The sequence below is a fragment of the Vulpes vulpes genome, chromosome 15, assembly GCF_048418805.1.
Source record: "Vulpes vulpes isolate BD-2025 chromosome 15, VulVul3, whole genome shotgun sequence".
NCBI lineage: Eukaryota > Metazoa > Chordata > Mammalia > Carnivora > Canidae > Vulpes > Vulpes vulpes.
This window is the reverse complement of record NC_132794.1, coordinates 103297549-103323471: the sequence shown is the minus strand read 5'-3', so window position 1 is coordinate 103323471 and position 25923 is coordinate 103297549. Positions and strand designations below refer to the sequence as shown.

At 34.0% G+C, this 25923-nt stretch overlaps 1 protein-coding gene across 1 annotated transcript in view; it reads right to left on the bottom strand.

The window, feature by feature from the left end:
- The window catches only part of ATRNL1 (attractin like 1), a 762129-nt gene that overhangs the window by 681440 nt on the left and 54766 nt on the right, over window positions 1–25923 (bottom strand). Inside the window, exon 8 of the mRNA XM_072740185.1 lies at window positions 20484–20739. Coding sequence (XP_072596286.1) covers window positions 20484–20739 — 256 coding nt within the window. The remainder of the gene's footprint in view (window positions 1–20483; window positions 20740–25923) is intronic.

The window sequence follows — 25923 nt, the reverse complement described above, 5'->3', positions numbered from 1 at the left end:
AAACTGTGGTTGTGGTGAAAACATAATATATCAATGGATCAAAATAGAGTCCAAAGATTAACTCACATGGTCAACTCATTTTTCAATACATTTACCAAGGTAGTTCAACAGGGAAAGGAAAAACTTTTCAACAAATGTTACTGGGAAATTTCAGTATTTATTAAACAAACAAACAAAACCTCAGCCTTTACTTCATACCACATATGAAAACTAACTCAAATAGATGAAAGACATGAAGATAAGAGCCAAAACTATAAACAGTTAGTAGAAAAATGTAAGAGAAAAACTGTTGTGACCTTGACAAAGATCTCTTAGGATACAAAAACCACACACCATAAAAATTAATAAATTATATATTTTATCCAAATTTAGAATCTCTATTTTTAAAAGACACTGTAAAGAAGAAATGCATACTTTTTAGAATCTTTTAAAAGGCAAAACCTGAAAGACAATGAATTACACATCAATATAAAGAAAGGGAAAAAGCTTAACAAATCAAAATATATTAAAAGGAGGTCACATAAAAAAAAGAATTAACTAAATAGACAAATGAGTATACAAAAAAAATCAATAACTCCCAAAGTTGGTACTCTGAAAAGTATTAATATTTAAAATCTTCTGGAAAATCTGCTTAAGACAAACTGAAGGTCCAAATAAGCCAATATTAGGGACCTAAAGGGAGCACAGTGATAAAATATTCTAAGCCTCACTAACAGCATATTATGAAGAACTCTAGATCAATACACTTGAAAATTCAAATATAATAGACTAGTTCTGAAAAACTAATCAAACGCTAACTCTGACAAGAGAAAAAACTTGAGTGGCTTTATAACTTTGACTAATTGAATCTGTAACTTTAAAACCTTGCCACAGGGCAGCCTCAGTGTCCCAGTGGTTTAGCACCGCCTTAAGCCCAGGGTATGATCTAGCAATCCCGGGATAGAGTCCCACGTCGGGCTCCCTGCATGGAACCTGCTTCTCCCTCTGCCTGTGTCTCTGTCTCTCTCTTTCTGTGTCTCTCTGTCTCGAATGAATGAATGAATGAATGAATGAATGAATGAATGAATGAATGAATAAATCTTTAAAAAGATAAAACCTTGCCACAAAGAAAATCCAAACCCAGATGGCTTTGCCAATTCCTACCAAACATTTTTGGGAAAAGTATTAACAACTGAAAGTCTTCCAGACAACAGGAAAAAGAATTATACTCAAATAATAGGCAGTAGGTCTAGCAAAAAAAAAAAAAAAACTGTTCCTCAAAAAGTAATCTGTAGAAGAGATTATAGTTTTGCTCCAAAACCCTGGAGTCTGCACTGCAATTCTCCAAAAACAAAAAACAAAAAACCACAAAACAAAACAAAAGCAAAAGCAGACAATAATGATCTGCTTATTCATGGAAGTTTCTAGGCAGTGTTCAAATTTCTAATGATTTTATAAGCTTTAAGTTTGTTGGAATCAGGACCTAAATGAGATCCATACACTAAAGTTGCTTGATAGTCTGACATGTCCATTAAATCTTTTAATTTATATATTCTCCATCTCTCTCTTTTATTGCCAGTGGTTTGACATATTTTGTCAATTCCCAGGATGATAGCAAAGTTGTACTTATTAAGTGACCACTAACCCAATAAAGGATGAGGTAACTAATTCTTTAGATATCAGAATTATGAATCTATAGCAATGATGGGCTGGGTTTTTTTAAGCTAACTATAAGTCATTACAGTAATATCAGTATAAAAGAAAATATACCTAGAACAAGGGAAAGTAATGGTCTCACATTAGATAACACACCACGCTCTGTTAAACCCTGTTAAGTCTGAATGGGTCATTACAAAATACAGTTGTTCCAGAGTGGGTGATAAAGGTAACAAAAGGTCAACGCAGATAATATGTATCTTATATTTATATAATCTTGATTTTCCCATTTGCTAGCTGGGTGACCAATGGCCACTTGTGTGAGACATCTGTGTGTCAGTTCCCTTGCCTATAAAATACATGTTCATTCCGAGTTAACATGGGTTAACTCACCAACACCACCTAGCACAGAGTGAGTCCCCAGCAAATAAATGTTAGCTGCTATTATCATTATTTTTGTAATATTAGTTATTACAATATTACAATTAATAATACATAATTATAATTACCATTATAATCACCATTAATAATTGTGATATTACATTAATAATTGTAATATTCTTTAAATATTCTTTAAATCATTAACATTTATGTTAATGTAAGGCATTAACAAAAAGCTGTGAATGGAAGCCCTGTTAAGTGAAGACCAAAAATGATAAAGATGTTTGTCTAAAGAGCAGAAGGCAGGGATGCCTGGGTGGCCCAGTCAATTGAGCATATGCCTTTAGTTCAAGGCATGATCCCAGTCCTGGGATCATGCCCCACATCAAGCTCCCCACTTAGTGGGGAATCTGCTTCTCCCTCTGCCTCTCCCCCCTACTCCCTGATTCTCTCTCTCTCAAATAAATAAAATCTTTGAAAATTTTTAAAGTAAAAAAAACAATGAATAGAAAGCATGTGGAAAATAAGATCCCAGAATTTTTGTAAGGCCAATATGTGGAAGTGTGAGTTACTTTGTACTTGTACACTTCTATATAGTCATGAAAAATCAAGTATAAATTTACAAGAAGTGCATATTTCTTCTGAACAGAAATAGAAAAAAAATAAAATAAGTTTTTTTTAAATAAACAAACAGAATTTTAAAAATTCATACAAAAATGCAGTGGCTGCCTTGTAAGGGATTAAGATCTCCATCAATTAAAGAATGTTAAACAGAGAAAGACCAGAATTTTCTGAATCCTGAGTATATATATAGTGAAATTTTTTTAATGTCACCAATACATATTTTAAATATATAATATTCATATAGCTTATAGTTTTATAATAATTTCACTCACCAAAATGTAAGCCTTTTAATGTGATATTTTCTGAAACATTTAGAAAATAGAAAAACGTATATAATCTGAACAGCAGCCTTTGTCACACAGACTGAACAATTTATTAAAGCAATATTTTACTTATTACATTGAAACTGCTTCACTTTACCTAATTAGTTCTGAGAAGTTCTTCACAAATGAAATTCTCTATCAAATGCCAAGCCTAATTTAGGATGGTAAAAGTATGTGTTTTATGATTCCTAAGATAGAATTTTTTTAATGGGAAGATTTCCTCTATTAAAAATTCCTAATTTCCACCACCTACATCTGTTCTATAGAACTATATTTTCAGACATTAATTTGCTGAAACCATTGTCCAATTTACACTTGAAATCCACCACCAAATTTTGAAAAACACATGATGTTAAAAACTGAAGAGAAAGTGACATGACATATCACTACACTTACAGAGGGGGGGAAAAAACTCCCTAAAAATATCATATCTAATGGTTTTTAAATCAAATGGAAAAAAGTTAAGATATAATGGCATTAATACTGGCTTCCCAACTACACCTTCCAAATTCTAAAACCATGAAAAATACGAAAGCAAAACATTAATATTATACTAACCTTGAGATTCACATTGAGATTCCTAGAAAGTTTATGAGGTATTGCTAACCTAAAGTGAAATAAATTTCCCTCAGGACTAACTCAGAATAGTTTTATGGTCCAAGTTAGTAAAACCATCCACATAAGTCCCCTCTGAGATTTACAGATTCCCTAAAAGCCATAATTCTAAGTACAGAAGAAAGGACAAACTGATGTTTCCTTTACAGCCAGAGGAAGTTCACAGGAATTCTTTATAATCTTCAGCTCAAACATATATCCTATACAAACGAATATAAAAAAACAGACATCCACTTCCTGTAATCTATTTTTAGCATTTTATTTGGAAATTATTTCAACAGTACAAATGAGTTGCAAGAATAGTCAAAGAATTCCTATATACCCACTTCTCAGATTAACTGTTAATACTTTGTTCCATTTTATTATTTCTCCTTCTCTCTCTCCCACTCTCTCCCTCTCCCTTTCTCTCTCTCTCACACACACAAATGTGGGCACACACAAGCAAAGTAACTGTATATACATCATTCCTCTTATCCCTATATATTATGGTGTATATTTCAAGAAGAAAGGCTCTCTCTTTACCTAATCATATTGCAGCTATTCATGTCAAGAAATTTAACATTTACAGAATGCTTTAATACACACAAATATTTTAGTTTGTAAAGAGCCACTAATGTCCTTCATAGCATTTTTTCATCCAGCATAGAGATACAGTCAGAGATCACCTACTATATTCAGTTGTCATGTTTCTTAAGCCTCTTTTTATCGGGAACAATTTCAGTCTTTGTTTCCCATGACATTGACTTTTTTTTAAGATTTATTTATTTAGAGAGAGAAAGAGAGAGAGCACAGTAGGGACAGAGGGAGAGAGAGAATCTCCAGCCAACTCCCTACTGAGTGAGGAACCCCACTCAGGGCTCAATCCCACAAACTCAAGATCACATCCTGAGCCAAAACCAAGAGTCAGACACAACTGACTGAGCCATCCAGGCACCCCGACATTGACATTTTTGAAGAATAAAGTTCTTTGCCTTTTTTTTAAATTTTATTTATTCATTTGAGAGAAAGTAAGAGAGAGAGAGCACAGAGTGAGAGGGAGAAGCAGACTCCCTGCTGAGCAGAGAGCCAAACTCAGACTCAGGGCTTGATCCCAGGATCCTGAGATCATGACCTCAGCCAAAGGCAAACATTTTATTAACGAAGCCACCCAGGCACCCAACTCTTTGCCTTTTTAAACAACAGATTCCTCATCTGAGGTTTGTCTGATACTGCTTAAGGATTAGATTTAGGTTTGCAGTCCCACTCAGAATACTGGGTAGGAAAACTATGTCCCATAGGCCAAATCTAGCTGGCGGCTCATTTTTGTTAATAAATATTTATTGGCACACAGGCATATTTTTCATTTACATTATTATCTATGGCGTGCTTTCAAATTTTAATGGCAGAACTGAGTGGATGAAACAGAAACTGTATAATCCACAAAGCCCAAAATATTTACTGTCTGAACCTGCACAGATAAAGTTTGCTAAACCCTGCTATATAAGTGATGTTTCTCTCAGCAGCTATCATATCCAGAGGCACACATTGTACAATTTCCCATGGTCTGTGATGTGAATTTTGATCACTCAGACAAGGCACTATTTTTCCCTGCATCCTGTAAACAATCTGTGGGAAAGACATTTAAATACCATGCATATCTCATCAAAAATTTGTCCCCACCTCCATAAAGTTAACACCTATTTTTTTTAAAGATTTTATTTATTTATTCATGAGAGACAGAGAGAGACAGAGAGGCAGAGACACAGGCAGAGGGAGAAGCAGGCTCCACGCAGGGAGCCCAATGTGGGACTCGATCCCGGGTCTGCAGGATCACGCCATGGACCGAAGGCGGCGCTCAAACCGCTGAGCCACCAGGGCTGCCCAAGTTAACACCTATTGATGATTCTTTCCCAAACCAATTTTTACTACAGCTATTGCAAAATCATGATTCTTTTTCAACTCCAGCAATGCCAGTTAGCATTCTGTGTAAGAAAGTGGTTCCCCCCTCCCCTATTTGTATCTCAGTCTGCCCATTATCAGTGTAAGCTCATGGATTCCTGTTGTTTCAAGTTTATAATTTATTACTATCCTAAATTATTTTAATGCTGAGTACCCCAGATTTTACCAAAGGAACCCTCTTCAAGCCATTCATCTGTTTTGACAAGACCCGTCATTTTCTTGAACACTTCCTTAATTTGATATAACCAGAAATACCAGGTTCATCCTTACTTTTCCTGCCACAGCCCTACCTAGAATCAGCCTTTTCTCCAAGAAGCCTTGCTTTCCTTTCTGGGAATGTTATTAGAAATTAGATCTGGGAATATGGGTGGTCATTGTGCTCAATACTACTAGAGTGTCTTAGCTCCTAGGCCCTTTCAAAAGAATCTACACCTGTAACTATGGGCCTGCCTACTTCTCTGTCCACCTACCTACCTACCTCTGTAACCACAGGCTCACACTGATACTGCCAATTCCAATCCACCGGGCAAGATTCTTTCTTGTCTTCCCCATTTCACATTTGTGTCTCCTGTCTTCCATGTTGAGAATTTTAGCCCCCAACAACAATTTACTCTTTTCATTCTGTCAATAAATCCAAAATAATGTAGAAGTGCTTCACCAAAACCTTCAAAAAACAAACCTAAAAAATTTGTTGGCAATTCTTCCCATCCACATCTAGACTGTGGACATGCAACCAAATACCATGTTAAAAAGGCATATGTATTAGTTATTTTCTCCTTCTTCGGTGTGATTTGTGCTATTCATTTGAAACATGGTTGAGTTTGTTTCCATTTGCGTTGTTCTAGCATTTGCTTCCTTGATTTTTTTACATGTAGATAATCAATACGCTTCTGAAAGCCAAAACTAATGTTTAAGAGAAATAGTTTCATTTCCTGTCCTTTCCACACCATTCTTTACCCTCTTTTATAAAAGTAACCAACATCACTACCTTCTAGTTTATCCTTACAGTGTTCATTTCTGCTCATATAAGTAGGCATAAGAATATCTTCTCTTTTCCTCTACTTTCTTACACAAGCAGTAGTATGTTATATATGCTATTTTGCAGCTGGTCACCTAATATATCCTGTAAATCACTGCATATGATTTCAAAGAGTTCTTCATTCTTTTCTACAACTGCATAGTACTCCACTAATATGGATGTACCATATTTTATCCACCACTCTCTTATGTTTGCAACTGAAGCAGTTTCCAAATAATGTTACAATAACTTTTTCCATAGCAAAAAAGAAAAAAATCTGTTTCTGTATTCCAAAGATATAACTGAAGAATAAATTCCTGGAATGGAATTGATATGTATTTTTATTACATATTTAGGTGGCTTTTTTCTGACTTTCAGCAATAGTTTATAGTTTCCTTTAAGCAGGTTTGAACATTTATTAAACTTACACCTAAGTGATTTAGCTTCATTTGTAGCTATCCTAAATGTGTTTTTCTCTTCCTTAGGTCTTCCAATTGCCTACTGTATACAGAAAGGATTTTGATTTTTGCATATTAATTTTAAGATTTATTCATTTGAGGGGGGAGAGGCAGAGTCTTTTAAGCAGACTCTGCCCTGAGCAGAGCCCAGTGTGGGGCTCAATCTCACCCTAAGATCACAACCTAAGCCGAAACCAACAGTTGGATGTTTGACTGCATCACCCAGGCACCCTTTTTGCATATTAATTTTATAGCCTGTTATCTTGTTGAATTTTTTTATTGTTTTATTGTTTCAGTTAGTCCTTTTATTGTGTAAGGTTTTCCAGAAATTCTTTATCACCTGCAAATAGTTTAAGTTCTCCTTATCAAATTCCTGTTGCTCTACTTGTTTCCTCTACTACCTTCAGAAAAATGTTAAATAGTAATGAAGATTATGAGCGTCTTTGTTTTTATCTTAACCTTCACACAAATGCCTAATTCCTCATTTAAGATGCTGGCTTTGGGATTGACATAGATACATTTATTGTGTTCAAAAATCCTTGGGCAGGGGCAGCCCGCATGACTCAGTGGGTTAGTGCCCGCCTTCAGCCCAGGGCCGGATCCTGGAGACCCGGGATCGAGTCCCATATCGGGCTCCTTGCATGGAGCCTGCTTCTCTCTCTGCCTGTGCCTCTGCTTCTCTCTCTCTGTCTCTCAGAGTAAATAAATAAAACCTTAAAAAAAAAAAATCCTTACGCAGCCCAGGTGGCTCAGCAGTTTAGCACCGCCTTCAGCCCAGGGCCTGATCCTGGAGATCCAGGATCGAGTCCCACGTTGGGCTCCCTGCATGGAGCCTGCTTCTCCCTCTGCCTGTGTCTCTGCCTCTCTCTCTCTCTCTCTCTCCTCTCTGTGTAGTCTCATGAATAAATAAATAAAATCTTTTTTAAAAATCCACTCCAATTTTTTAAGAGTTTTAATTAGGAATGAGCTTTTTCTAGCATGGTCTCCCTAGATATACAAATATAGTTAATTTTATTAATGTATTTCTTAATATTGAATCATCCTTGGAATCCTAGTTAAATATCCCACTTGATCATGGTATACTCTTTTGGTGTATGTTGAAATTTGTTCATTTTATTTAAGATTTTTGTGGTAATATTTAAGAGAAAACATTTTAACTCATTTTAAATCACACAGGTCTACAATGTCCTATTTCTGAGATAACTATATCAAATTTAAGTGGCAATGTTATACTTGCTTTCTAAAATAAATTTGTAAGTGTTCCTTCCACTTTTATTCTCTAAAATAATTTACAAGCATTGCTAAAGTTAACCTATAACATCATCTATGCCTGGTGCTTTCTCTTCTTTTCCTATGGAAATTCACCTATATAAACTTTCTATCTCTACTGGGTTCAATTTCAGAAAACTCTTCTTTTCTAAGAAATTATCTATTTCTTCTAAATTTTCAAATTTATTTTCATAGATGTACAAAGTAGTCTCATTTTTTTAAAAAAATTTCCGATTTACCAATATTATTCTCCCCTTAACATATTTTATTTTGTGTATCTGTGGTTCCTCCCTTATTTCTTGATTAAATGAACTAGCTAGTGGCTTATCTATTTTAATATTTTTTAAAAGAAATAAAATCTATTAAGTTGATTTATTGTCTTTCTGTTCTTACATCAATAATTTCAGATGCTATTTTTATTATTTGCTCCCTAGCAATTCTGGGTATCTGTACAGTTTGTTCTATTTCTTGCTTTTGAGTTGGGAATGTGGTTCAAGTATTTTCACTCATATTAATACAGTTATTTAAAAAAAAAAAATACAGTTATTTAATGCTATAAATATTCCTCTGACAACTGTTTTATTTTTTTTTTAATTTTTATTTATTTATGATAGTCACAGAGAGACAGAGAGAGAGGCAGAGACATAGGCAGAGGGAGAAACAGGCTCCATGCACCGGGAGCCTGATGTGGGATTCGATCCCGGGTCTCCAGGATCGTGCCCTGGGCCAAAGGCAAGCACCAAACCACTGCGCCACCCAGGGATCCCTGACAACTGTTTTAAACTAATCTTCTTATACGTATTGCTTCTACTGTCATTATTTTTCAGCAATTTTTAACTTAAACTTGTATTTACCCTTTCACCTACTGGAAAGGTTTCATTTAATATTTCCAGTTTGGGGGAATCTACTGATATTTTCTTTATACCCTAGTATATAATCTAGTCACTTTTTGTGAATTTTCCATGCATACTTGAGAAGTCCACAAGAACATTGTCGATAACCAGATTGTGTTCATATATATATTCTTAACATTGCTTGACTATGTTGTTCAGATATTTTTACCTTTTCTTACTTTCTGTCTTGTCACGTACAGAGTAATGCTTGAACTGCTCTGTAAAGACATTGCTGCTATCTGTATCTTCGCATTGTCTGTAGTTTGTTTTAAATAGCTGGTTGTTGGATTATTTGGTGAATAGATATATCTTCGTGAACTGTGGTTTTTAATATAATAAGGTACTCTTAACTCATACAATGCTCTGAGGTGCCTGAATTCTACTTTTTCTGACATTTGAATCACAACTCCTATCTCACTGAATCTAATTAGTGTGTTCAAAAAAAGCTAAGAGAGCAGGCTACGATGATGGTCCCTCCAAGTTTTCTCTTATGCCTTCTTTAAATGTAATAATATACTCTGGACACTGCAATAAGAAACATGAAAGTGACCATATATTTTGTTCTGGCATCACCCTCCTAAGTAACTTGTTTTCTTGTTTTTTAATTTTTTTTTTTTTTTTTTTTTTAGCCTTTGCTGGTAACAACTGATGAGCAATGAATTAATTTCTACTATGATGAAATAGCAAGTGTTTTAAAACATAATAAAAATAAACACTAAGATCCTACATTATAGCTTAGATTTTTAAAAGCATCCAATAGATCCAACCGTAATTGCAGATAGAATATTTTATTCTATATTTTTTAAGTAAGTAAATGTTCTCTTTGTCCTTTGGAAGACTTCTAGGAAACAATGAGATTTATAAAATAACAGTCTTCACATAATGTTAAGCCTGCTCAAAAAACTACAATTGACCTTTATGGTATACCAAGAGTTAAATAGCATCCTTTGACTCCTATCAATTACTTATGTAAGAATCCAGGCTCTTTTTCTGTTTTCCCCTTTCTCTCATCCTCCTCTCATTTTTAGTTGCATTCTTTCTACTAGGAAGGAACATATGATATCTGCATACTAGTCGTCTACTGACATCTGTACCCTTGTTTTAGTCTTAGCTCTAAAATTAAATACACATACCCCACCACTCTTTTACCTGAAGTGTTCTCATTCATCTCTTTGTTAGATGAAGCTTATTCTCTAGGAAAGGGGTTGACAAATTACAGTCCACAGGCCAATTCCAGCCCACCAACTGTTTCTGTAAATCAAGTTTTATTGGAACACAGCCACACTCATTCATTTATGTATTTTATACACTGCATTTATACAGACTCCACAGCAGAACTGAGTAATGACAATAATGGCTATGTGGCCTAAAAGCCTAAGTTATTTACTATCTATACTTTTCAAAAAAGTCCGTACATTTCTGCTCTACTAGATTTCCCAGGTAAGGGCACAGATACACAGAATTACCTGAGTTTTTCCATGTTCAAACTGTTTTTTCAATAACCTTGACACCTGAAGGACAGTTTGGCAAGATACAAAACCCTTAACCTATACTTCTTTGAGTTTCTTGAAAAATTTGCTCCTTAGTTGCCTTGATTTGTATGTTGCTTTTGAGAAATCCAATACTAAGCTAATCTCTTACCCTTGTAAAACATTTTATCTTTCTGCCTGAGAATCCTACGGATATTTTTCCTTACCTTTTAAAATATAATATTTTTATCAAGATGCCTCAAAATTGCCGCTGTGGAAGAATTTAAGCAAGTACCCAACCCAAAAGCTCATGAACAGAGGAGAATGGATAAAGGAATTGTGGTAGAGTCATATAATGAAGCACAGTAATGCAAAGACATTAAGTACAATAATACATAGCATAGATGAATCTTGGTAATACAGCAGTGTAAAATATTACTTCCTGTTTATAAAACTCAAAACGAAATAAACAATATGCTCTATAAGCATACATGTATAAAAAGCTATTTTTAGAAACAAATCCGTAAGAAATTCTACATTTTAGAATAGTGGAGAGGCAGAAACATTTTTTTTAAAAATCCAGCAATTTTTTTAATGAATAAGATTATAAAGAGAAAACTTAAAGGACTACATTAAATGGTTATGTTTTTTCATGTAACATCTCTTACCAAATATGCTTTTGGGGATGCTTTTGCTAGTAAGACATCGTTACTTTTAGATTGATGACTTAATAACCAAATTAAGTTGAGTCTGAGTAAACATAATTATAAACCAACAAGCGGTTATTTTAAAAAATAAATAAAAAGCTGGCTCAATCGGTTGAGCACCCAACTCTTGGTTTCAGCTCAGGTCATGATCTGAGGATTCTGGGACTGAGCCCTGTGTCTGGTTCTGCACTCAGTGTAGAATCTGCTTGCCTCTCACCCTCTTCCTCCAGCTCGCAATATTCTCTCTCTCTCTCAAATAATCTTTTTAAATAAATAAACAATAAAATAAATTGAAAGCAAGCTGTAAGCAAGTAAAAGTGCTGCTTATTGCAAAACCAGAATAGCTAGCTAATGCTCTTAAAAATGTTAAATAAATACAACAATCTCTAACATTAAGAGAAAATAAAATGCTACAGAGGACCATACAGTATTAAAATTTTTATTCAATAACAGTAGTAGAAATGGACCAAAGGACCTACCTCCATGCTATTCTAAAAGGTTTATACTTCTGCTGACATTTTTCTCCACTAATAAAGGATGAAGTCCTCTTATAAAACATCTCTTTCTCCCACCCTCCAGGATCCTGATGCCTAAATACATATCAAGGATTATTTAAATCTCTAAAGAACAAATAGCAGCTGCAATCACCAGGGTCTTGAGAGGAAACAGATGATATACTAAAAATGAGCAATTATAAGGAGTCTAATTAAAAAACTATTTACAAAACTATGACCAGGGCAATATCCTGGAACTAACAAAACAGGAAGTCTTTACTATCTTTTAGTCCAAAAAAAGCAAGAGGAGGGAGTGGTTTCCAGAACTCTTAGAGAGTAGCTGTATAGACAAAGACTCCTGACAGTCCAGCCTTCAGTAGGGCAACCCACCTAACCCAAGATGACCCCGCAGGGAGGGAATTGGGGAAATCAAACACCTCAGCCTCACTCCTCTTCCACCCTCTGATCTACAGTGGGTGCCCCAATGAAAGCTAGAGGGCACAGGAGCAGGACAGAAATGGTAAATGAAGAGACACATGGAGAATATCAAGCACAATACTTTGAGTCACCAATAGAAAGAGAATAACATGTATAGTCTACAATTTTTAACACTTGGCTAATATACTTTAAACAACACTAAGGAAATATATAGATTCAACTTTTAAAGAATATGTGCTCAGAACCCTCTACATACATGCAGATATTTATCAAGCATTTACTACAGGGTACTTTACTAAGAAGTACACATTCAGAGAGGCATACTGAAGTTGCATACTCTAAAATTAATTTTATAGAAAAAGAAAAAGTACAAGAAGAATACTCATTAAAAGCAGTATATGTGTCATATTCATTTATAAACAAATAGAGGAAGTTAGAGGAAAATTAAGCCACTTCTAAAAAATGAAAAATGCAGCAAATGTAGCTCTGGATTAATAAATCTTTTCACCATTATACAATTATGAAGGCCACCTTTACTTTCTTAATTAAACAAAAGGTTAGCGAGCCTTTACTGCAAGCTGATCTCTTCGTTATGTCCTGATTGTTCCATTAATTCTGCACATGAAATTCAATTTCTGTCACTGCTAAGCACCTGACATCCCTCCGTCACTTGTAGAAGTTGTACTCTAGGGCACCCTCGTGGATAATTCCCTGCCAGATCTACTGATGTGTGTCCCACATAAGCCATTTTACCAAATATTGTTCTTATACATCTACACACATTTCTACTGAAATCACACAACAATGAATGAAACATATCTTCAGCTAAACAATGGATTGATTTTAAAGACATTGTCCACAGGATTCATCAACTAACAAGAAGTTTAAAAGTTAAAGAAGAGATTTCAAAGATGAAGTGTTAATTTAAAGCCTGGGTCATTAAGCTCCATTACTCCTGTGGTGGCTGGTTTTATTAGTGGATCCTATTATGGTCGCCTTCTCACGCTGGCATTATTTCTTAACTCCTCGAATAGCATTACCAGCATTTTCCTAAATAAAATTCTTTTTCCTGAATCATTGTTTAATGGTCTGCTTCTGGGAAAATCCAAGTTTAAAAAGATCCTGTACTTCCTGCCAACTACTGCTACCTTCTTTGCTCCCCTTTAAAGTGAATTTTCTTAAAAGTGTTGAATTTGCCTATTGTTTCTAATTCTGCTCTTGCTCCCTCTTAAATCCAATCATCAGGCTTTTTCTACCCTTCCCCACTACATAAAAAGTATTCTTGCCAACATAACCAGTCACTTGCACAGTACTAAATTCAATGTCCAATCCTTAGAAATCATATTCCTTGAGAGGTGCCTGGGTGGCTCAGTCAATTAAGCATCTTGATTTCAGCTCAGGTCATGATCTCAGGGTCGTGAGATCAAGCCCCATGATGGACTCACACTTGGTGTGAGGCCTAAGATTCTCTCACTCTCTCTCTTTCTGCCCATCCCCTGCCTCCACTCGTGTGTGTGTATGCATGTGTGTGCGTGCGTGCACACACATGTTCTCTCTCTCTAAAAATGTTTTTAAAAATCATTTTCCTTGAGCCATCAGCAGAGCAGCATCTGGCATGATAGACTACTTTTCTGTTTAATCATCTTTCTTCACTTAGCTCCTAGTTCACAACATTACTCTTCCTTGTTCATCATCTTCTCCTACTTATGGAATGCCATGGAGCCCAACCCTTTTCTTCTTTTTATCTATACCCATTTCCTTAGTGATTTGATCCAGTCTCAGGGCTGTAAATACCATCTACATCCTAAGCATTCCCAAATGTACATGTCTAGTCGACTTTATGGTCTAGTGGATATCTCACATACAACATATCCAAACTAAACTCCTGACCTTCAAACCACCTTCACTTTAAACCTGCTTCAGAATCCTCTACGTTCAGTATAGCAACTTCATCTTTCCAACTGCTCAGACCAAAAACCTTGGAATCATCTTCGACTCCTCTCTTTTATCTCAGACTCCACATGCAAACCCTCAGCAAATACTATTGGTTCTACTTTAAAAACATATACATGTTGATGAGAAACCAATTCTCATCATCTCCAATATTACCAACCTCACTGTCCTACTGTAACAACTCCTGAACTGGCCTCCTTGCTTCTGTTCTTTCCTTCCTAGAGTTCAATTGCAACACAGACAAAATGTTGCATTTCAAAATTGATGTCATCGCTCTACCCAAAATCTTGCAATGTCTCTCCATTTTTAACTCAGTAAAAAAAACAAAAGCAACACAAAAACCTAATGATCTTACTTCCTTATTACTTGTCTAACCTCATCTATTCATTTTTACTTTCCATACTCTCTTCTCCAGACTTCGTACTGTTCCTTAAATATGCTTAGGATGTTCTTGCCTTGACACAGCTGCTCCCACTTCCAGGGAACACCCTTCCCCCGGATATCGATATAGCAAACTCTTTTACATCCTTCAACTCTCTGCTCAAAACTCATCTTTTCAATGAGATCTACACTCTCCTTCTTATTTTGTAACCACTTCCCACCCTAAGTACTATCTATCAATCCTCTTACCTTGCTCTATTTTTATAAAATTTATTATCTTCTAACATATCATATAGCATGCATACCTATTATATTTATTTTTTATTGTCTGTATCACCCTGCTCAAAATAAGTTCTACAAAGGTAAGGGAACATACATTATTGCATCTGGGTGAAACCAAGCAGAACCAAAATGTGCTCTTATAAGCTACAAAGTCAACCCAATGTTTGGAGCTCCTTAGTTCAACAAAACTAAAATTCATAAAAATAGCAATGCCAAGACCTACAATCTCAGCAGTTAAAAAATATTCTCTAGTATCCTCGATTTTTTAATGCTAATCTGTAATTCTCCAATTGAAATAATTAAAGGTAAGTTAACTAAATGGTCACTTTGTTCTAAATTATATTACAAAAATCTCAAAGAGTCATTGTACTAAATGCAGAACAAGAAATATCTTACAATCCTTTGCAATATTATGAAAAGTTGAATAAGGGCCATTCTGAAGTATGTTAACTGGGAGTTTTTTCTGTTTTTTAAATTTCTACATAATGATGAGATGAATATCCATTAAGGTATATTTCTGAGTGAATCATTATCTAGCAAAATACCGTTTTCATGAATTACTCTGCTTAATGAATGTCAGCCTTCTTTTCAGTTATCCTCACCACAATGCTGGTTAAAGAGATAGTCCCTTCTTTAATACAAAAACATTTTTTTCCTTAGTTGTCTACAAGTTTTAAACATGTAAGGATGGTCAAAGTAAAACCAACCTGTATTTGGGTACCTGATGCCATTAAAATTAGTCAGGAAAAAAGAGCCTAAACTATCACAGTATAATAATTCCCACTAAGAACAGGAAAAAGTTAGTAAGTAAATAAATATAAATAAAAACTCTGTGGAAATAAGTAATCACTTATAACTAAGATGATAAATTATCCTATTACATATGTTCAAAGCAGCACTACTCAATATAATATCATTCCCTAAAGAAGTACTTTTCTATGATATATAGAACTTAATTATTCTAACATCTTTAAACTATATTTACCCACTTTTTTGTATTCTTTTATTTGTAAGTACTTTTCAAAGTGAAAGTACTTAGATTATTTTTTATACCATATATGTTCATAAGCAGTGAATTCAAAATGCATAGGAGTAAATAAAGTAATAATCTTATTAAGATATAATTTTACAGAAAAGTTGATGAGTTCTACTTTGTACTTAATTCACAGAATTTTAAAACTGCTCATAATTCATCTATTATTCTTATAAAGCTCATAACCTATATATTCCTCCCATATCTATCTTATACTATATTTATAAGTATGCCTGACAAGTAGTGCAATTAATGAAGTCAAACCAAAAATACCTTGTAAATAAATTTATTTATAATTAGTATTTTTTTAATAGAATAAATCGAAAGAACTCTAACAAATAGTTAAAATTTTAACTTGAGGGGCAGCTGGGTAGCTCAGTGGTTGAGCATCTGCCTTTGGCTCAGATCATGATCCCAGGGTCCTGGGATCCAGTCCCACATCACACTCCCCACAGGGAGCCTGCTTCTCTCCCTCTACCTATGTCTCTGCCTCTGTGTCTCTCATGAGTAAATAAATAATATCTTAAAAAAAAAAACTACGATTGAAATTATATAATCAAATTACTCCAAATGAAAACAAAAACCTACCAGAAAATGAATTTATCAGTAAACAACCTGTATCAACATTTACCATTCAGAGATTAGAATAAATCTGATGTGCCTTCCTAGCCATCCCTGGAAAGCATAATCACCACCATGTCTCATAATTGAATGAAACTATTGTTCAATTAAGGGAAGTATGAAAAGTGTAATGCATTCTGTGAACTGTAAACTGTATATTCAGTAGGGAGGCAGAGTAGGGAAGATATATACTAATCAGGTAACGCAGAAATTTGGTTTTAATGGTCAATACTGAAGGTGAGCCCATGAAAGTATTGAATCAGAGAACTTCTACATAAAGTCAAGGTTATATCCTCCATGAAAAAAATTTTTTAATCTGCTCTCTAGCAATTGACAGAAAATGCCCTGGCTCTGTATGCAAGGAAAGAAAAGCTTCCCTTGGAAACTTTTGGTTATAAACTAAACATTGTGCCACTTTGGGTATGAATTCACCCTACATATAAGGTCCCAAAAAAACCACATGCCAAAATTTTAATTGAATTTGGACCAGGGTTGCTAGGCCCAAGAAGCAGACAATCTAAGACCAAAGGGAGCCCAATCTGGAATAAAGCCATGCTCATTTGTGTATGTATTATCTGTGGATGCTTTCATGTTTTTAACAGCAGAGCTGACTAGCTGTGACAAAGACCATATGGCCCACAAAACCTAAAATATTTACTATATGGCCCTCTACAGAAACAACTGTGACTCTTAGTATAAAATATTGATAATACAGTCAAATGTACTAAAACAAAACAAGATGAATTAAAGCAGTAAAAATCAGTAGCCTGTACATTGAATGTTGATCAAAGAGTAAAAGTATTGGTTAACTTTAGACTCTGTTTTTTAAAACTTCAAAAGTCATATCCTCTGGTTCAATTACAAGCTTGGTGATAGTTTCATTCTGAATGTTCCCATTTTCCTCAGAAAAGACATATAAAACAATAAGGAAAACATAAAGGTAATAGGAAAGAAAAAGAAAATTAAATATCCAGAGAAACTAGAAATTAAAAAAAAAAAAAAACTCCAAGCTACAAGTAAGGTGTGAATATGCAAAAAGCAAGTGAACCTAAGAGAGTCACACAGAAGAAGCCACAAGAATGCAGAAAAGAAGATGAGAAACAGGAATGTGGAAGAAGCCTAATGGTAGCAGATCTCAAAAATTACCATGCTCCTTCCCACAAAAAAAAAAGGGGGGGGTAGGCTTCACTCTCCCTAAACATAAGAACCATAATTAAAAACAGGAAGACAACAGAGTGACACAAAGTATACAAAAACCAGATGGAATCATGAAGCAAAATCCAACTATTTCTTGTACAGAAGAGATATACTTAAAGCAATTCTGAAAGGTTAACAACGAAGGGAAGAGCAAAAGTATACCAGGAAAATATTGAACTCCTTCCCACAAAAAGCAAAAGCCATAATATTAATATCAGACAAGGTAGAAATCAAGTCAAAAACATTAAGCAAGCAAAGCAATTTGTAATATTAAAAAGTACAAAAAAAAAAAAAAAGTACAACTTGAGGGACGCCTGGGTGGCTCAGTGGATGAGCGTCTGTCTGCCTTTGGCCCAGGGTGTGATCCTGGAGACCCGGGATCGAGTCTCACGTCTGGCTCCCTGCATGGAGCCTGCTTCTCCCTCTGCCTGTGTCTCTGCCTCTCTCTCTGTGTGTCTCTCATGAATAAATAAATAAAATCTTTTTTTTTATAAATAAAATCTTTAAAAAAAAATTTAAAAAGTACAACTTGCAATTAAAGATATGACAGTTATGAATATCCATAATAGCAACTCTTATAAAGTATAAATTCCAGAATATATAAGAAGAAATAGGCAAAAATAAACTAACATTTTTAACTTTAATTCAGTTTTCAGAGCATGACCGATAAAGTACAAAAGAAAGTAAGGAAAGAAAAGAATATCTAACCAGATCAATGAGGTAGACATGATAGATGTGTGTGTGTGTATATTTATATTTCAAATGCCATACCTTGATACAAGATTTACCTCCTTTTTAAGTATCTATAAAATATGAAGATTAGCCCACAAAGAAAATCTCAATTACAAAAAGTAGAAATAATACCTACAACATTCCCTGAACACCGTAATAAAACCAAAAATTAATAACAAAATCAAAAAACAAAACTATCTTTCTACATAGAAGACTTGTAACTGTTGCTTAAACAACTCTTGGGCCCATCTAAAAAATGCAATGACAGCCACATTTGCTTCAATACCACAACTCTGTGACAGCAATAATATGTGTACATAGTAGTTCATTCAGCGCAGCATTGCTTATTAACCATAACACTCCAAAATGTTCCCATCAGCAGTTGTTCTCTTTAGATATGTTCTGTTTGCCTAGTAAAACAAAAAGTTAAGGCCACTGATGGCTGAGAGTAATCATGGGGAAGAAGTGCTGGAAATTTGAAGAGAGGGAAATGTATGAAATGGTCAATTTAGGAGACTTAGAGGAAAGACTGGTGATTATGAACTTCAAGTTGGGTAAGGTTAGAAGTACAGATAAGGGAGTGACAGAGAAAAACTGATAGGAGGTTCAGTGGACTAACAGCTCTAGTAAGGCTGGAGAATGGTCAGGTTGAGGTACTAGAAGAAATAAGCTGGAAGGAACAGTGACACTCCAAGAGTAAGATACCTGAAATGGAAATGACGGGATTCACTGAGGTACACAAGGTCAAGAGTATGACAATGGGAGAGAGTGACTCAAACTGAATGGAAAACAAAATCTCTGAGAGACTTAAAAAAAAAAATGAGAGTCCAAGTATTAGAAGAAGTATTTAAGTGGATACTGAAATCAGAAAAATATTTAGCTAATATATTGTATTGTAATGTATTCTGTCAGACGGAATGTTAGTAAACCAGAAGCTGTATTTTTCAAGGAATAAAGGACAGTGATCTGAGGAGCAACAGAAGAGTGAAGAAGTAATAGGTAACACAGTCTGATGATCTAAGATTCAAAACTGAGTGCTTTGAAGGAGGAAGGACCGGAAACAGTGTAAAATGGCAATAAGAAAGGAGAACACCAAAAAAAAAAAAAAAAAAGAAAGAAAGGAGAACACATATCCCACTACCCACTCAGCTGCAGTGGGGATTTCAAAAACCAAACTGATCACTTGAAAGGACTGCAGGGGGAAAGGAGGAGTATTTTTAGAAAGGGAGTCTTCTGAGCACATCAAGGACTCTCTTGTTGCTCTGCAAGTGAGATTCCTCAGTAAGACTACACAAGGACTCTAAATAGTTGGATATAGCTGTCTATACACAAAAGTTCATAATACTGGCCAGATCCAGAAATGGAATATGGTCTTCAATCTAAATAGGGACCATATGGTATTTTAGACAAATTCTTAAAAAATCTTATGTTTGAAAATGTCCTAAGATTCAAAATAAAATTAAGTATCAGAAAAACAAAGACAAGTATTTAAGACTATAGTACAAAAGTCACATATAGATTGTCTCGGTCACCTTCATACACCAGATAATAATCTCTCATAAAAGTAAACATACTATCTTCAGGAAGCTTACTTTAAAATAATAATACATATATAGAGATATTGCAGTAAGATTAGAAATAGAACCCTGAAAACTGAAAATCCTGAAATCATGGAATGCATAGTAAAGAAACTGGGTTAGTTTTAGCTCCTGGCTCATAAGTAAAATTCAAAGAAATAGCACCATCTGTTGGAATTTCTCATATTTATAAATATTCTCAATTCCTGAAAAATGTGTAACTGGTATGTAACATTTCCCCACTTTTAGCTAAGATAAATTTAAATATTAAAGGACAAAACCTAATACAAAATCAAAAGATTTATATTAAAAATTATTAACTCTTAGTTCATAATTCTGATTCAAAGAACTCATCATTTGGCTAAACTCATAAGAAGATTTTATTAAAGATAAAAATATTCTCAACTAATAAAGAGTATATAGTTACATTTTCAAAGTAACTCACAGATATGGTATTCCTGTATGCTGCTTGTATAACCATATATTGCAGAATATCCAAATATTATGATCATGACAACATCTCTACTATCCAACTCCATAATGTGTGCTGAATGTCCCTCCACAGCATACTGCTGACCATGTCCAAGAACAGTAGGAGTTTTTGTACTCCATGACTGACTATGTATGTTAAAAACCCATAATTCGTCTGTGACATTGCCATCATTTGTTTCAATTCTGCCTCCATACATAAAGATGTTTTCCTGTAAATTAAAAAACATATATTAATAAGCAAAATAACTGTAACTTAGCAATATAGATTAATTAAAAATAAAGGCTCAATTTTAACACTAAACTTCAGTAATTACAACATGTATAAGACATAGTTCTTATTTATAGAAAGTCAAATGGGAATTAATGCTTTTCCCTACAAAAAGGTTGCGGGAATCCATGCTTTCAAAAAGTTACTTTAAGATACTTTATTTAAAAGAGCTATATTAAAAAAATAATAAAAAAATAAGAGCTATATTATATAGTTAAATTGACTATGTTTTTTAACTATCTTAGTTGCTGAGTTCTTACATTTAAATTTTACCATCTAGGTGTACCGCTTTGTGCTAGTCTCATTCACTGTTTTCATCAAGCACTGTACACCAAAAAGGCCACATTGATACACTATGTGGGGTACATTTTTATTACCATTTCTCATGGCTATGAGCAAATACTTTATAGCACTTTTTAATTATACAAATAATTTCAATTACATGACTTAAATGGATGATATATAAATGACATACATTATTACTACCCTAGAAATAGAAAGGAATTTCATCAGCCTAATAAAGAGCACCTAAGAAAAACACAGCTAATAATACACTTAGTGGTAAAAGACTGATGCTTTCCCATTAAGATCAGAAAATAGACAAAGATGGCCACTTTCACCACTATATTCAACATTGTATTGGAGGTTTTAGCCAAAGCAAAAAAGCAAAAACTGAATAAAAGCAGCCAGAATGGAAAAGTAGTAAAATATTTCTATCGTGGATTATATGAATTTGTACATAGACAATCCTAAGAAATAAAGAAAGTAATTAGAGCTAATAAATGAATTTAGTAGCATTACAGAATACAAAATCAATGTACAAAAAAATCTATTACTATACATTTAAAATGAACAATCCAAAAATGAAATTAAGTAAACAATTCCATTCACGAAATAAATTAAACAAAAGAAATTACCAACTTTAACTCTGAAAACTACAAAGCGTCGTTGAAAGAAATTTAAAAAGGTCTAAATGAATGGAAAGACATTCCATGCTCACGAGTCGAAAGATTTAATATAGTTAAAATGGCAATAATCCTCAAATTGATCAATGCAGTCTCTTAGAGAGTTTCTTTGTAGAAATTGACCAGTTGATTTCAAAACACATGGAATTACAAGGGACCTAGAATATCCAAACAATCTTAAAAAAGAAAAATATAATTGGAGGACTCATACTTTTCGACTTCAAAACTTACTACAAAGGAAAGGTAATCAAAACAGTGTGCTACAGGCATATAAATCGATAGAACTGAGAATCCAGAAATAAATTCATACCTCTAGGGCCAACTAATAGTTGACAAGAGTGCCAAAAACCATTCAGGGGGAAAAGAATAGCCTCTCCAACAAATGGTATAAAGAGACTAGATAGTCAACATGCAAAAGAATGAACTTGAACCCTTACTGCATACCATGTTCAAAAAACTCAAAATGGATAAAGACCTAAATGTAAGAGCCAAACTATAAAATTCTTATAAAGAATTTTAACCTTCATAACCCTGGATTTGGCCAACAGTTTCTTAAATATGATACCAAAACACAAGCAAAAAAAGAAAAGCAATTATAAATCAGATTTCATCAAAATTTAAAAAAATTTGTGCTTCAAAAGACACACAGAATGGAAAAAAATATTTGTAAATCACGTATCTGATAAGTGACTCATATATTAAAAAAAAAACCCTTACTTCTCAAAAATAAAACAACCCAATTAAAAAATGGGAAGAGGGAGATGCAGGGGGTAGGGTTGAGGGGGCAGTATTCAGTCAGTTTAAGCAGCTGCCTTTGGCTTAGGTCATGATCCCAGAACCTGGAGTCAGGCTCTCTGCTCAGAGGGGAGCCTGCCTCTTCTCCCTCTGCCCTCTCCCCTCCACCACTTGTGCTTTCTCTCTCTCAAATAAATAATATCTTTAAAATAAAGAAAATTAAATTAAAAATAAAGAAATAAAAAATGGGAAGAAGACTTGAATAGACATTTCTCCAAAGAAAATATAAACAGGCAAGAAGCACATGAAAAGATGACTCATATCATTAGTCAACAAGAAAATGCAAATCAAAACAAAATGAGATACCATTTCACAAATACTAGGATGACTACAATCAAAATGATGTCAAACTACCAGTTTGGCAAGGATAGAATAGTAAAATAACTAGAACCTTCATATATGACTGGTAGAAATATAAAATGGTGCAGCCACTCTAGAAAACAGTCTGGCAATTCCTCAAAAAGTTAAATATAGAGTTACCATTTGGCCCAGCAATTTCAATCCTACATATATACCCAAGAGAAACATAAGCATATGTCCACACGAAAACTTACACATGAATTTCACAGCAGCATTTTCATAATAGCCAAAAGGTGAAAACAACCCAAATGTCCATCAGCTGATAAATGGATAAAGCAAATGTAATAGAATAGAATATTATAATAGAATATTATTTAGCCATAAAAATGAAATACATACAGCAACATGCTAGTCACAAACCATATAGTACATAATTTCATTTATATGAAATGTTCAGAAGAGACAAAATCTATAGAGACAAATCTATAGAGACAGGAAGTAAATTCACAATTGCTTAAAGCTGGGAGGATGAGGAGGTGTGCAGTTATAAAGAGTACAAGTTTCTTTGTGAGGTAATAAAAATGTTCTAAAACTGATTATACAACTCTGCAATTTTATGCAAATCTGCAAAAGACTGTTGCAGAACTCTGAATAGACTAAAAAAACTGCACACTTCAGATGAGTAAACTATATAGTATATCAGTTACATCTCAAAAGCCATTACCAAAAAAATGTAATAAATCGAAACACTAAAACTAAAAACCAAAATTAAAAGAAAGAAAGCATTTATATATACACACATACATATGTACATAGAGAGGTTTTTATATTATCTTTAAAATATGCATATGCAAAGAAAAGAGTTGCAGTTTATTCTTTATATCACTCCTGTATTTTCCACATTTTCTTAAATAAGCACAGAAAATATGTAAGTTCGAATTTAAAGGGTCTAGTCACAGACCACAAAACATAGGAATCTTTGATGATACAAAATAAAAACCAGTTAAGACCAGTTAAGTAGCCAATCATTTTAATCATACTAAATTCATGAATTACACAAATACCCAGAGTAACTGAATACAGTACAATCTCTATCAAAATCTCAATGACATTTTTTGAAGAAACAGAAAAATCTATTCTAAAATATATGTATGGAATCTTAAGTGACCCTGAATAGGCAAAATAAACTTGAAAAACAACTTTGGTCTCAAAGTTGGAAGTCTCATACTTCCTCATTTCAAAACTTACTACAAAACTACAACAATCAAAATTGTGTGGTACTGGTACTGGTACACAGATACAAATCAAAAAAATAGAGAGCCCAGATATAAACACTCATACATATGGTGAAATGATTTTCAACAAGGGTACCAAGACCATTCAGTGAGAGAAAGACAGTTTTTTCAACAAATTGTGCTGGAAAAACAAAATATACACATGCAAAAGAACGAAAGTGAACCCTTACCTTAACAAAAAATTAACTCAAACTGGATTAAAGACCTAAATATAAATGTTAAAACTTTAAAACTCTTAAAAGAAAACATAGGGAAAAGTCTTTATAACATTGGATTTGGCAATGATTTCTTGGACAAGACACCAAGAGCCCAGAGAACAAAAGAAAAGAATAGATAAATCGGACAATGCCAAAATTAAACATTTTTGTGTATCAGAGAACATATCAACAGAGTAAAAGGACAGCCCACAGAATGGAAGAAAATATTCACAAATCATGTATCTGACAAGGGGTTAATACCTAGAATATATAAAGCACCCACAACTCAATAACAAAGAAATAACCTGATTTTAAAAATGGGCAAAAGACTTGAATATACATTTCTTTAGAGGAAGTATACAAATAACCAGTAAGTACCTGAAAAGGCATTCAACATCACTAATTATTAAAGGAATGTAAATCAAAACCACAGTGAGATACTATTTCACATTAGGGTGACTATTATAAAAAAGAACAATAAACAATAACAAAATAACAAGTGTTAACAAGGATGTGGAGGAGTAGAACCCTGTGCACTACTGGTAGGAATACAAAATTGTGGCTGTTATTGAAAAAAAAAAAAAACCGGAAAATAACAAGTGTTAACAAGGATGTGATGGAATTAGAACCTTAGGAACTGCTGGTGAAAATGTAAAATGGTGCAGCTGCTGTAGAAAACAATATGGGGGGACACCTGGGTGGCTCAGCGGTTTGGCACCTGGCTTCAGCCCAGGGCGTAATCCTGGAGACCCGTGATCGAGTCCCACGTCAGGCTCCCGGCATGGAGCCTGCTTCTCTCTCTCTGCCTGTGTCTCTGCCTCTCTCTCTGTATCTCTCATGAATAAACAAATAAAATCTTTAAAAAAAAAAAAAAAGGAAAACAATATGGTAATTCTTCAAAAAATTAAAAATAGAATTGTGATATAGTCCAGCAATTCCTTTTCTAGCTATCTACCCAAAACATTTAAAGTAAGAACTTAAATAGATAATTATAAACCCATGTTCACAATAACATTATTCACAAGAGCCAAAAAGGTGAAAACAACCCTAAGGGTCTATCAATGGATAAATGGATAAACAAAATGTAGTATTATCCATACAATGGAATATTATTAAGGCTTAAAAAGGAAGGATATTCTAGCATATACTACATGGATGAACCTTGAGGGCATTAGGCTAAGTGAAATAAGCCAGTCAAAAGACAAATACTATATGATTCCACTTATATGAGGCCCTAGAGTAAATTCCCAGAGAAAGTAGAAAAGCAGTTGCCAGGGGCTGGGGAAGGAGGAAATGGGAAGTTACTGTTTAATGGGTGTAGAGTGTCAGTTCTGCAAGATGAAAAAAGGTCTGGAAATAATGTGGTAATGGTTGTACAATTTGAATGTACTTAATATCACTGAAACTACATTTAAAAATAGTTAACATGGTACATTTTATGTGTACTATAATTTTTAAAAAGTGATTAACCTGATAACTAGGTATAAAGCCATGGACAAAAACTCAATCTTCATTTCTTCTCATGTTCAAAGAACTGTTCTACAATCTATTTTTTTAGTAAAATACCATATGA